Genomic DNA, 13,588 nt, shown 5'->3' on the forward strand with positions numbered 1-13,588 from the left:
GACTCCATGGTCCTTATGAGTCTCTTTCAACTTGATCTATTCTATGATTCTATATCCTGTCCTATAAACACACATAAATATAGACATGAATTTCTGCCCCAGTTGTTGGTGGTGGTGAGGTGGCCTTGGCTGACTGCTGAGTGCCAACCCAGCTGCTCTCACTCCCCTCCTCAACAAGACAGGGAAGACAAAAGATGCAAACAAAACTCATGGGTCAAGAGAAAGTCAGGACATACCCCAGAGTCATCAAACCACAGCTCTGGTGACTGGAGAAGGACCCAGCCATGGTGCAGGGGACACAGCCCCTCCACAACCTGCATTGCCTCACAGTTTGAATCTCCCAGATTGTCCAACAAACACCTTTTAGCAGCACAGCACCAGCTCAAAAAGCCAGGACACAGCAAGGCAGAGCTGCAGTGACTCCTTCAGTGACTAAGAAAATGTGACTATGTGATCAACCCTCATGAATGCATTTGGGGAATCCTGCCAGTGCCTGCATTTGATTTCTTGCCTAAACTCCAGCCAGCTTAACGCAACATCAGCTTGGAAGCTATAAAACATGAGACAAACAATGTAAACCAATGCAACCAGCAAAATTTAACAGGAAACAGGCTGTGCTCTTGATTTTCTGGATGGGAGAGCAGCTGGCCAGCTCAGCAACCATGACATCCAGAACTCCTTGCACCCATTTGCAAGCAGGAAAAAGGGGCTGAAAGCTGATTTCATGTAGTGTGGGGTTTGGTATAGTCACCTGTATGTGACTTCAGATTGGACAAAAGGCAGAATAGTCATAAAAAGAGATTAAATGCTGTTAAACTAAAAGACCAGCAAAAAAGCAAATATCAGGATGAATCTGAAGCCTGGAGACATTGGGATTTACTGCTTATCTAAGGACTGGCAGCAAGGGCAGAGGCATTGCTGCAGGAATAACTGCACTACAGAGCTGCAAATAACTGCACTTCACTACTCTTTGGGGTATTTTAAGACAGGCAACAAGGCTGGCAGAAAACCCAGTGTCACTTCTCCCTCCAGCTGATGTAATTCTTCCCCCAGCCATGCTCAGTGCTGTGCTGCAGGGTCTCAGCTCTGCTCACCAACACCACCCAGTGCACCAGTCCAGTGGGGCTGCACACAGTATCAGGATAAAGCCCAAACTCACCAGTGGAAGGCTGAGAGACAAGGGATGAGTGTGTAAGAGGATGAAACCTGAGACAGCTGTCAGGGGCAGCTCACAAAGCACCCAGCTGATATAATCCCCTCACAGGCTGATTAAAGTTCACTAAAATTCATCTCCATTCATTTCCTACCCCTCTATTCCCACTGCAAAGCCCTGTCCCACAGGATAACACTGTGCTAACACCATCACAAAACAGCTCAAATGGGTTTCCATCAAAACCAGCCACTGCCATGGGTCCAACCCAACTCATGGAAGAGCATCCCACTCACGCCCGACCGGAATGATGCAACTCCCAACTCACAGCTCTGCTGGACTTCATCTTTTCAGACTTAAATAAGTGATTCCAGTCCCCACTGGCAGCACTGAGGGGCAGCAAGTGCTGACTCCAGGCAGATCCTGTCCTTCCCACTGCATCCACTGACCACCAAAGAGTTCACCAACATTTGCAGAAGGGCTTAGCCTGGAGCTGGAGCCTGATTTCAGGCAGGTCAGGAGGATCTCCACACAGTCAGAGGCAGCTCAGGTCATGCATTGATTGAGTCTTTGGTGATCTCTTCCCAACAGCTGCTATTTCTTCCCCACCCGCTTTTATAGGAGCCTGATTGCTCCCATTGGCTCGGGACACACTTATTATAGCAACTACTATGACCCATTTAAGTTGCATTAAATAATTTCTCAGTTCATTGTCCTGCAGAGATTAGTTACACATAAGCATATTTTAATGATTAACTATTGGGCTCTGCTGAGGCCTCAGGAAAAAAGCCTAATCCACAACCTCCTTCCCCTCCTGACAGCTCCCTGTTTCCTCACCAGCCTGACAGTATTTATGGTTTGCCTTGGAGCCTCTGCTCCTGGCCTGAAACAACCAGCTCAGCTGGCACTGGAGGGGAGACTCCAGTTCCAGAGCAGCAGAAAGGCAGGGAAAAAGGCTGGGAAAAGCCCAAATCCCAGAGTCCAAAGGGGAAGAAGCAGCATTTAGAGGCTGAGTCATGAAGAAGCAGTGCTTAGAGAGTCACTCAGACGCTGCTCATCCCATCTCATCCCACCAAACCTTGTGGTTTCCAAGGTGGAGCAGCAATGATCCCACTGCAGGCACCCAGCACGGATGGGACAACCCCAGCACCACGTGGGGATGAGTTACCTGTGGATGCTCTCCACCAGCTTTTTGGAGCACGAGGAGCATTTTAGGACCATTTCCAGTGCAACACTCGCAGTGTTTGAGCCACTTCTCTGGTTTCTTCAATGCTGAGTCTCACCTGAGGCAGTGACACACAGGCAGAGGGACCTGTCCCACTCAGAGCTGACCCGTGGGGCTGGGAAAGAGGCAATTTCCCGCTGAGCCCACGCCTTGGAGCATGATACTGCACAGGAGAAAGGAAAATGTTTCAGTTGGCCTGGAGCAGCTCCTTTCCATCCCCCAGCCTGCTCACGGATGCTGTGGCGTGGGCAGTGGGGAGAAGCAGCGTTTGGGGGGGTTCTGGGCTTTACTGAGCAATAAAGGAGCAAACCTGCTGGGAGGAAGCAGTCGGATCTCGTTAGGGTTGGAGTGGGTGTTTTCAGCACTTCCTTTCCCTCCCTCCCGACGACCCTCCAGCTGCTGCATCCCGAGGAATGTGTAAGGAAAGTGTGAGGAAATCCATGAACAACACAAAAGGGAGAAAAACTCCTTTGCAGATGAATGCGAGGAGTATGGAAAAAAAATTAAAAAAAAAAGCAATTGTGTCTTGAGATGATATGTAAAGGATTGAAACTTAACACTGCAGCTGGTGAGGCTGGGAAGCGGCTGGTCCGGAGCTGCCTGGGATGGGGAACTGGGCTCAGCCAAGCTGGGAATGTTAGCCCCATTGTGGTGGCCACTTTCCCCATGGAATAAGAGACACCAGGTGCCCAATGGGTTGGGATGGAGACTGGGATAATACTTGCAGAGGCATCAACGTACCAGGCTCCTGATGCGCTGCAGCATCCCAACGCCAACAGTGGCAAAGGCATCCAGTTATTTCCCGCTGGGAGTGATGGTTTGAGCTCATCCTTGTCCCTCCTGCACTGGTATCCCAGGTTAAAGCCCTGCTCCATGCCCCAGTTCACGGCAGACAGCACCATCCTGCAGCTGTGGCTGGCAGGGGAGGGGTGGGGGAGGCGGGGGGGGGGGATGGGGCAGCTGTGGGTGAGAGGTGAAATCTTTCCAAGCAAACAGCTAGACTTGTTAGTGTGGGGTTTTTTTTGTTTTGGTGGGGGTTTTTTGGGTTCTTTTTTTTTGTTCCCTTGTATTAAATGAACAATGAAGTTTCTGTCTGGCCCCATACAAGCAAAGGGCTGGGTGACCCTGCCAGCTTTGCTCTCACAGCTCGAGTAGGAGCTCAGCTGGACCAGGCACTAATTACCCACAGCAGGGCAGGGGGGGAAGCTGCCCCTTAGGAGGAGGACAAGAGTGGGATTCACACACAAAGGCTTCAAACCACAGCAGCACAGTGAGGCCTTGTGCTCAGTGCCAAAACTTGTCAAGGTGACCCAAGGCACCAGTGCCACCATCACCCTCCTGTGCCCAAGGACTGTCACCAGTGGCTCCAGCACTGTCTGGATGCTCCCATGGAGTGTCACCCAACTGCCTCCCCAGGCTGCACCTCAGAGGTGCTGGTGAGAGCCCTTCAGAGGATGCTCTTTAATACCTCAGATACCAGTCAGTGCAGCTCCCACCAGGCACTTGGCCCTGCTGGGACTATTTGCAACCTCCCAGAGCTCTCCTGTAAATCCCTTCCCAGCTTCACTATTTCCATCAAGCCCTTCCCAACCATTTTTTTTTTGGCTTTCCCATCTCTTTTCAGATATTCTCTCATTCCTTTTGGCTGGTTCCAGGCCAGCTTTCTTTTAGATATCTTGAAAGTTTAACAGCATCTCAGCTACCTTTGAGGGTTGATTTTATAAACAATAAAGTTGATAAAGTAAAGCTCCTTGATGTAAATTAATTTAAGCAACATGTGCAGCAAAACTTGCTTGTGGCAAGCAAAAGTTATGGGGTTTAATAAATGTCCCCCAAGCGCTCACTGCATTTCAGTTGTGCTTTGGCCACAGCTTCAATTTTTTCAGCACAAGCATTTCTTTTTGCTCAATAAAAACTTTGCAGCAGGATTTCTTTCTGTGGGAACAGAAAATATTTCCTCTGTCAACATCTCCGGCAGCTCCAACCTAAACAACACTGCCATCAACTGCCCCCAGGACACTGGCTGGATCCCAATCTGTGCCTCCCTAGCAGCCCTTTGGAAAGGGGCTAACATGACCTTCCTCTCTCTGGGATGGTTATAAAATATCACTCATGGTTTTAAAGGTACTCTGGGCTTCTTTAGAGAATTCCCTGGGCTTGTCTGGGTGTGTGTGGGGGGGTTAGATGCATCCAAGCTGCTGTTGAAATGTTGCAAAGAGCTCAAACATTCCAAGGATCACCAGTTCCCTGCCTTTCTTAACCCAAACCCTCTCCCTTTTTACAGGATCTCACCTGGGAACAGGGATCCCAATCCTTGATTTCACAGTGTGGCATCAGGAGTGTTGGGCTGTCAAGCTGATGGTGAGGGACCAGTGCCCCTGGGGCAGGTTCTTGCTGCCCAGGTGAAGGTGTTAGCTCTCACAGGCAGGGAAGAGGCTCATATTGGTACTCATCTCCTGGTGGCTTTCCAGCTGCCTTCTCCCTGCCCTGCTCTTCCCACATCCCTGCCCTGCTCTTCCCACATCCCTGCCCACATCCCCAGCATCATCAGCTCTACTGCAACATTCCCTTTGGGACACAAATTGGATCTTCTCTACTAACACCAACCCTTTACTGATGCAGAAAGGCTGGTTTTTTGCTCCCAAGTTGCCCTTTGCAAACTCTCTCCCTGGGATAACACCAAGCACTGCCCCTTCACAGTTTCCTTAAGCCACAGAATGCTCCAGCACATGTGGCCATCATGTCACTGAGGTCCAGAGAACAACATCCATGTGCCCCAACTCAGGGTCTGCTCCTACAGCTGCAGTTTACACACAAGAGGAACTTTAGGCTTCCTACATAAACATGACCCTCTGATCACCATCAAATAAATGCTCTGGGAAGCTTGGAGCACAGCTCTCCCCTGCTGCAGGGACATGGCCACCAGCCCTGGGATGGTTAGTGCTTGGCAGACCACCCACAAGGGAACACTTTCCTTTGGCTTCATGGCTCAGGCCCATCCTCAGACTTGATCCTGTGCCCAGCTCAAAAGCATAGATGTTTTCCTTAGGAAGACATTCCATCACCCAGGTCAGCTCCCCATTACCTCTGCCACGTGCAATGGGAATGATGTGCAGCACATGCAGGACGTGCCTTCGTGCTGGGGTGATCCCCAGGGCCACAAGGCTGTGATGTCTGGCAACTCCTCACCCTGTGAAATTCCAAAGTGAAGTCCCTGTAATAAACAACCTTCAAGTGCTCTCTGCAGATACACAAGTACATGGCCACGTCAGGACAGCCCAGCTGGGAGCAGAGCCCCAGGCACAGCAGACACCCACGTGTCCAGGAGGACAAGACCACAGTCACAGCAGCATGTCAGGGACACCCACACTGGTCCCAAAGCAGGGGAAAGTCGAGGGCTGCAGCCTCCTCAGCTCCTAGCTGTTATCACAAAAGGCTCTTTTATCCATGGGGATGCATAAAAATGTTAAACAAACCCTTGGGCAGTGCTCCAGGCGTCAGCCTCCCTGTGAACCGACAGCCCTGCCCAGCCCATGGCTCACCTCGGGGTCCTGAGGGCCTTGGGGGAAAACACTGGCCTTTTCCAAAGAAGAAATCAAGGCAGAGAGAAGAGAAACTTTCCCAAGCCACAGGCTGGTGGCAGAGCTGGTGTTGGCTGAGAGAGTCCAGCTGCAAAGGCACCGTGTAACTCTCCTTCCGCTGTACAGGTGGTGTTGGACACCCCATGGGAAGCTCTCAAGGTGGCAAACACCAATCCTGCAATGCAGTCCCCTCTCCACCTGCATCCCACTCCCCAAATGCTGCTCCATGCAGCAATCCATGGGCATCTCCCATCACCAGGACAGACACCACCCATCCTGCCACACTGGCTCCCTGCACTGCATCCTGCACCCAATACTGCTCATCCTGGGAAAGGAGTAAATCTCAAAGGATGAAGAACTGACCTCCAGGAACAGCAGGAGCTGAGTATTAGTGCCTGCCTGGTCACCACGTTGTCCTAAAAGGACAACAGTTGTCACTCAGGCTTTGTTTTTGTGGGTCAGGCATGAAGAGGAGTTGCTGCTGCCACGTGGTGAACATGTGAGCATTGCCTGCCCATGCTGGAGAGGAGTCAGTAGAGACATTTCCATGAGTCCTTCTCAACTACCAGGAACATTTCATCATTACAGATGTTCTTATCAGTGAGGCAATGCTCACAGGGCCAGATGCTGCTATTGAGACCAACTGGTACTAAGCAAAAAATACTGACAAGTTTTCAGGCAGAAAAGATCTTCTTCACAGTCCTTCTGCTGTACATCGTTTGGTTTTACTCTGAGAACTGGTACCAGGAACAGGCTGGAAAAGTCTGGATATGGGCAGCAATGAAAAAGAAAAGTAGGAAAAGCCTGATATTGGCCAGGCCAAGGTGCACACAGGCTCTGCTGACTCCTTTCCCCCCTGCCAAAGCCCCAAGCATTTCACAAGTCTCTCAAACAACAGTAGCTCCCAGCTGAGACCGAAGCATCCGAGGGCTGTGTCCAAACACAGGGAAGTGGATGTCACACCAAGGAAGCCAAACAATTTCTGGGATACTGAACGTGCTGTTTGCACATTGCTGTGGCAGAGCTGCCACCACAGGGAGGCAGAGGCAATAATAAGTTTCATCATAGAAAATGCAATATGGAAAAATGTGTGTGTGTTTCAAAACCAGGATCCAGAATAATCCCAGTTTGGGCTGGGAGAGTTCATCCTTGGCTTGAAGCAGAGGGGCTGAGCACAGCCAGTGTGCATGAGTGGCTCTGTGTTTTGGGCCAGACTGAAGGCAGTGGAGAGGCACTATGGATGCATTTGGCCCATGGAATAACACTAAGCAAAACTCAAGAGAAATCAGCAACAACACCCTACCTCAGCAGCACCCTGGGACATACCCTTCATGCCAGAGGAGCCTCTTTTGGAACAGACTCAGCTGCTAACATGAAGCAACTCCATAAACCTCCATTCCAGCCTCAAGCAACCAATAAACCCACAGGCATGACACAAAATCCTGCTGCAATCCTCGCAAGCCTGTCCCCTTCTCTTTGTTGACACCCCAGAAATAAAGCACTTGTTCTAATTAAGACTTCACACCGTTACCTAATGAATACATCACACAAACACAAACCAAATGCATTTTGCTCCTTGTCAAATCCTGCACTTCAGCCTGGGCACAGCCTCACACACAGCCCTGCCACGGTGTGACCTCCACCAAAGCTGCTCAGCTCATCAGTAGGGATTTCCTGTATCTTCTACAAAATTCCCTGCAGACATCTGTTTCCAGTAGATCCATTTCCCTTGCCCAGCAACACAGCACAGCCAGGTAGGAGCAGCAGCTCTTTCTCCTCCCACAAAACAAAGCTTCTTCTAATAAAACTTCTTCAGCGAGGACTGCCAAAGAATCCTCAGGAAAGCTGCTCTTCTTGGGCTTGAATTTATGAAAAGAGAAACCCCAGGTGTTTTCAAGCATCACAACAGCACAGGAATTCTGGCAGCTCATTCCCCTTTCTCCCACGGAGAGCACAAGAGCTGCCCTGAGCAGAGCTGTCCATCTGCCAAGTCCCAAACACACAATAGAGAACAAAAGTGAGGAAGAGATAAGAAATGAGAAAGCCAAAATAATACACACTTCTTAAACATTCAGAAAATGCTGACTCCTCTGGCTGTTTCTTCTCAAAAGCAGGGACTGAGCTTTTCAGTGCCTGACACACATGTACTTTTCTGGCACCCACAGACCATCAGCCACTCTGTGCTGCCTCCTCTCCTCCCCAGGAACTACCAGGGCACAGCTATGGTGTTAGATAACTGCTTAGCTAAGGACACAAAGAGCAGCCTGGGGAGACTGATAGATCTTTTGTGTAACCTGCAGGACGCTGGGAAAATGGTGTAACACCAGCAAGCTGACATTTGCTTCCCATAAAGCATTTCTGATCTCAGGTTTCTGACACAGACAAGATTAAACACAGCACAAAACCTGCCCTGAGAGCCAGAGCAACTCCTCACCTGTGCTGACACCAGCAGAGAGGAGATTTGAAAACCAATTCTTGATGTAATACAGATGTCAAAATCCCAGCTCTGTTCCAATGTTATTTAATGTTGCATTTTTAGGGAAATTATGGTTTATGCAACTTAATTGAGTCCGACCAGATGACCCATCCCTTGCCCAAGGTTAACAGATGGATCCATCTGGAACTGATACTGATAAAAAGGTTAAATACAACAGCAAGTGAACCAGTTCTTGTACCTTGTACAATACCCACACGACAAGACAACATGGATATTGGCAAAAATCCATTGTGATAACAAATCAGCGACTCCCAAGATGGAACATCCAACTTCAGGGATCTGTTAAAATATTCTTGCTGGCTAAAGATACTCAGGATCTGGTTCCATCTGCTTTTTGTAAGTTTAGAACATACTTCAGTAACTTAATTTTAGCCAAGTACAGATCTAAACATAAACACTTGCAGGCCAAGGCCACAGCATGTCACACAACATCAGTGACTGCTAGGAATAAAAATGCCAATTTTAAAATGAATTGTATGTCATTCTGTGACACGATCCACTTATTTCTATTGTTTTCTTGCACATTGAGAGAGAAAAATATATATTGGTGGATCACAAAACCACCAAGGACTTTCCCCCTCTAACAGTACACTTACCTAGTCCAGAGACACCTTTAGTCTCCAGCCTTGGAAGGTACTTAATCTAAGATAAATTATCTTTAAGAGGTAACAAATACATTTTCCAATCATTTCTTTCCTCTCCAAATATCAAAGAAGCTTAAATACCATGGAAACATGTATCACAAATCCCCCAGACACTGGAATTTATCAGTTCCTTTCACATACAGCACAAGTAAAGCTCAGAGAGCATAAATTCTTTACATAAAAACACAAAATAAAACCATGAGGGAAGGAAAAGTCAGATATTCTGATTTGAGGTCTTATACCCTGTCTCTAAGTCACAAAATTCCCAGGATGTACTTCAACTTGTATTTCTATCTCCAATACATCATGATAATGATCAAAGAATGGTTTGCAGCCATAACATAAACCAGTGCCACAGTCACTCATGACTCTGTATATACAGATCCACACAAATAATTTCTTATACTCATCAAAGCTTTCAGCATTAAATACTTGATCCTGAAATCCTGACTCACACAAAAGCTCAATACAGAGCAAATTCTGCTTTAACCAGGACTGACTCTCATTCTTCGAAACCAGATTAGGACCTCTGGGTTGACTCATTTATTCCACCACCAACAGCATATTCACAGGACTGACTTGTCTTTATATAGCACTAGAACAAACATTCAGAGGGAAAATACACACCTCAGTGTTCTGCTGTCTGTGTTACTCAGAGCTGTAACATTTGAATCCACAGCCTCAACTGCTCTAAACTGGCCCAGCTCGCTGGTTCCAGTGGCAAATCTGCCGACTTGGCTGATGATCTGGATCTCTCTTTACTCAAGGAGGGACTGTCAGACATCCTTGAGAACAGTTACCCTCCAACACATCCTCTCATTTCCACGATGCCAACAGCCTACTTGAAAGTGTCTGGCCAGACACCAAGCAGCTCTTGTACATCTCTCTGTTCTGCTCACTGAACACAGCCCTTTTCCCAAACAGCCCCAAAAGCTGGCTCTGCATCGCAGCCCCTGTTCTGAAACCAGTTGGGCAATTCAAAAGCTTATGAAAGCAATTACCATTACAGTACTGCTGCATAATTAAAACATTGCCAGCTGTATATAGGCCCATTCAAATGTACAGCTGGAAAAATTACCAAAGCTTCAGATCTTGTGTCCCATGACTTCTCAGGCTGCTCCATTACAAACTCAGTCCCTGCTTATGACAAAATACCAAAACAATAGTGTGCTTTTCCATGCTTTCTTGTAAACAATTGGTTCCCTCATCACCTCCAAGAAATAAAAATTCTAACATATTTTACAATGATGTCCAATACAGGATTAAACTGGAACCAAGTTAAAAACAGAAAAATATGAGCTGATTCTCTTCTGCTGCAATTGCTGCCAGCTTTGCTCTGATGACTCCTAGGCTTGGTCAGCTTTGTCATCTGTTGCCATAGCTGAGTCTCTCTGTTGTTCTTCTGGATCCCCTGGAAGAATACTGGTGACTGTCTGGAGTAGTGACTCGATCTGCTCCTCTGTTAGCCTTTCCTCGCTTTCTTCTACCATCTGCAGGACAAAAAACAATCTATTTTCATCATTTGATCCATACTTCCTTCCTCAGCTCCAAAGAGAAGGACTCAACTCATTGGGAAGTACTTTGCCAACGGATGCAAGGCACAGTGTGAGCTCATTACAAAAGCATTTCACAAAGCAGAACTCTTGCAATGTCTGAAACAAGGAAGAAGAGCTCCATTGTTAACCACTCTGGAATGAGATTCCACTTTCTTTAAAACAAGGAAAACACCACACTCGGAACAGCCTTTCCTCCCTGGGTTCTCCTAAAGCCTCTCTCAGCTTACACATCCATGCCCTGAGCCAGGCTTTTCATTTAGCTCATGTTCAGACCTACCTTCCAGACCAATTTTCCCATGTTTCAGTGCTTTCATGTGAAAACTGAAACAAAATATCCTGAGAGCAATTCCCTGAACCTTGGCATGTGATCCAGCACCTAGACTGGGAATAATCAGGTCATAAAAGAAACCACCTAATCCTACAGCAGCTACACTTTACTGGAATTTGCTTAGATTGGGAGATTCCTGCATATAAAGGCATATAAAAGCTCTGAGCAACACAAAACATGCTGTCACCAATCAACTATATGATTCCATAAGAGTAATTAGGGACCTACTCCCACTGTGGAGCTGTGGGAACTCATTCTATCACTGCTACCAGTAAAACAACTGCCCTAATTTATAGGCAGCTGTTAAAAAGAAAAAAGCTTGTCAGAAGACTGGAAAAGCAAGTCAGAAGAACTCTTCAAACACAAATGAAACCAATTAGGATTGTGGAGTTTGAGTTTTTCTTTTTTATACAAAGTCCTTTAAATTGTCCTTTGAAGAGCAGTGATTTATATTAATTATGGTTCCAAGTCAATGCAGGTTTAATCAGTTCTAGCTATAAATTGTCAGCTATTCAGTTGCATTTTGCCTTCTAAAGAGCAGAGTGAATCTAAAGATTCAGTTAACTTTATTTTTCCCTTCAGAGCCCCCCAAGCCTCTCTGCACAATCTGATCATCTTTCATCAGTATCATCCGCAGCTCCCTGATGAGGAATGTGTGCTAGAATCGACAGTGAATATCCCTTTGCAAAGGACTGTTTCTGGGGACTATCCTGATCAAAGGATGGAATTCCCTGTGGAGTGGCTCTCCAAGCACTGTTAGTTCAAGAACTACTGTAGGACACTGCCTTGAACAGCAGCCCTGGCTCTCATCCCCACCAGCTGCTATACTGTACACCACGTGCTAAAACACACCAGAAATCCTCTTTCTGGGTAAGAACTGCTGCAGCTCCTGCAGTGCTGCAGGTAATTGCTCCAGGGATCATCTCAGCAGCTGGACCAGCACACTTGGAGCATCAGCATCATACAGTGAAGTACAGAAGTGGAAGGTGTCTCCACCCATGGCAGAGGGGTTGATGTTCTTTCAGGTCCCACCCAAGCCAAACCATGCTGGGATGCTGTGCTGCATGTGGCAGTGTGTACACCCACTCCTTGGTGCCAGTACTGTTGGCAAAGCATGACTCTACAGATGACCTATGCTATTCATAGAGGATTATCAGCCTGGTTTTCAGACTGGATTATAGTGTTCTTAATTACTGCTACATTGAATTTTAAAGGTGACAGCCCCATAGCAGCAGCAAAATTACAAGGAACCTGCTTTGGACAGGCAATCTCACTTCAGGCAGGATGATTGATCTCTGAGAGGCCAATGTCTCCACATTTCTTACCATCCCTCTGCTTTCTCATCTTCAAAAAACAGGCTCCTTGCCTAGTTTAGATTTGATTTACTGGATGACATGAAGTCATTGAATCACAGAATTTTTGGGGTTGGAATGGACCTTACAAATCATCCAGTCCCAACCCCCTGCCCAGGGCAGAGACATCTCCTCACTAGATCAGGTTGCTCAAGGCTCATCCAGCCTGGCCTTGAACACTTGGGGCAGCCACCACATCCCTGGGCAACCTGTGTCAGTGTCTCACCACCCTCACAGGGAAAAAACTTTTTCTAATAGCTAACCTAAACTTCCCCTCCTTCAAGTCCATGCCTCTTTGTCATTTTAACTTTAGTCTCCTCTCCCTTTTTCCCCCAAACACTTTGTCCTTTAGGTCCTTCTTCAGGGAGACAGCTAAACATACGAATGTAAAGAGAACTCAAAGAGAAAACAGACAGTGATTTCTAGGTCAGCACCAACTTCCATCAACTTCTGCATTTAGAGCAGAATACACTTCTGTGAGTGTCTAATCACTGCTTTCTTGCATGTTCCTCAGTGAGCAAATCACTCCCAATGAGTAATGCCCCAACTCCCAGTATGAACAACCACGTTGATGTCATTTGTGCTGGCTGAGCACGAGGCCTGCACGGCTGACAAACTGCAGACACCACTCAGGACACTGACAGATGAGCCCTGCTGATTGCTCTGGCAGCTGAAGGAATCACACTTTAGCAAGAAAGTTGATGAAAGAAAATTGTCTCTCATGTCTCAGATGCTTTGCTGCTGTAACTGATGTCTCATTAAACTGTTGAGAAAAGTATCTTTAAAGCAAGATGCCACAGACACTGCACTGAGGAGAGGGTTGTGCAGCTCCAAATTCCCTTCTGGTGACAGATCCACAGCCTCTGACAGAGGGAAGTGGAAATTCCTTCAGCTGCTGCAGCAAACTCACCAAGAACTCAGCTCTGGGTGCCTCTCACACCAGGAACCAGCAACAGACACATCTACATTTGGCAGGATGGACACACAGCTGATTACTCAAGTTGATGCTTCAGTGCCATTTTGCTACTATTCAAGAGTTCAAAGGATCAGAAGCAGAAACTATAAAAATCAATGTTTTTCACTCTTTAGGGAAGTGAAAAACCAGCCTGAGCCTGACTTATGGAAACATAAGCAATGAGGAAGCAGCAAAGCAGATGCCAAAAGCAAAAATTGAGCACAGACAGCATGGAGATAAAGAGACAAATGAAACTGTCCTAAAGCAAAACAGATCTCAAGGGGAACAGAAGGTCACTCA

General features: G+C 47.2%; 1 protein-coding gene across 1 annotated transcript; it reads right to left on the bottom strand.

Annotated features, from left to right (window-relative positions):
• Window positions 1–10,443: 10,443 nt before the first annotated feature.
• CRCP (CGRP receptor component) lies at window positions 10,444–10,587 on the bottom strand (the record flags this gene model as incomplete). Its single annotated transcript, XM_009074521.1, has 1 exon — window positions 10,444–10,587. A coding segment is annotated over one exon (144 nt), but the record flags the coding sequence as incomplete, so codon positions are not given.
• Between the last annotated feature and the right edge of the window lie 3,001 nt (window positions 10,588–13,588).

The sequence above is a fragment of the Acanthisitta chloris genome, unplaced genomic scaffold (assembly GCF_000695815.1).
Source record: "Acanthisitta chloris isolate BGI_N310 unplaced genomic scaffold, ASM69581v1 scaffold22365, whole genome shotgun sequence".
Classification (NCBI taxonomy): domain Eukaryota; kingdom Metazoa; phylum Chordata; class Aves; order Passeriformes; family Acanthisittidae; genus Acanthisitta; species Acanthisitta chloris.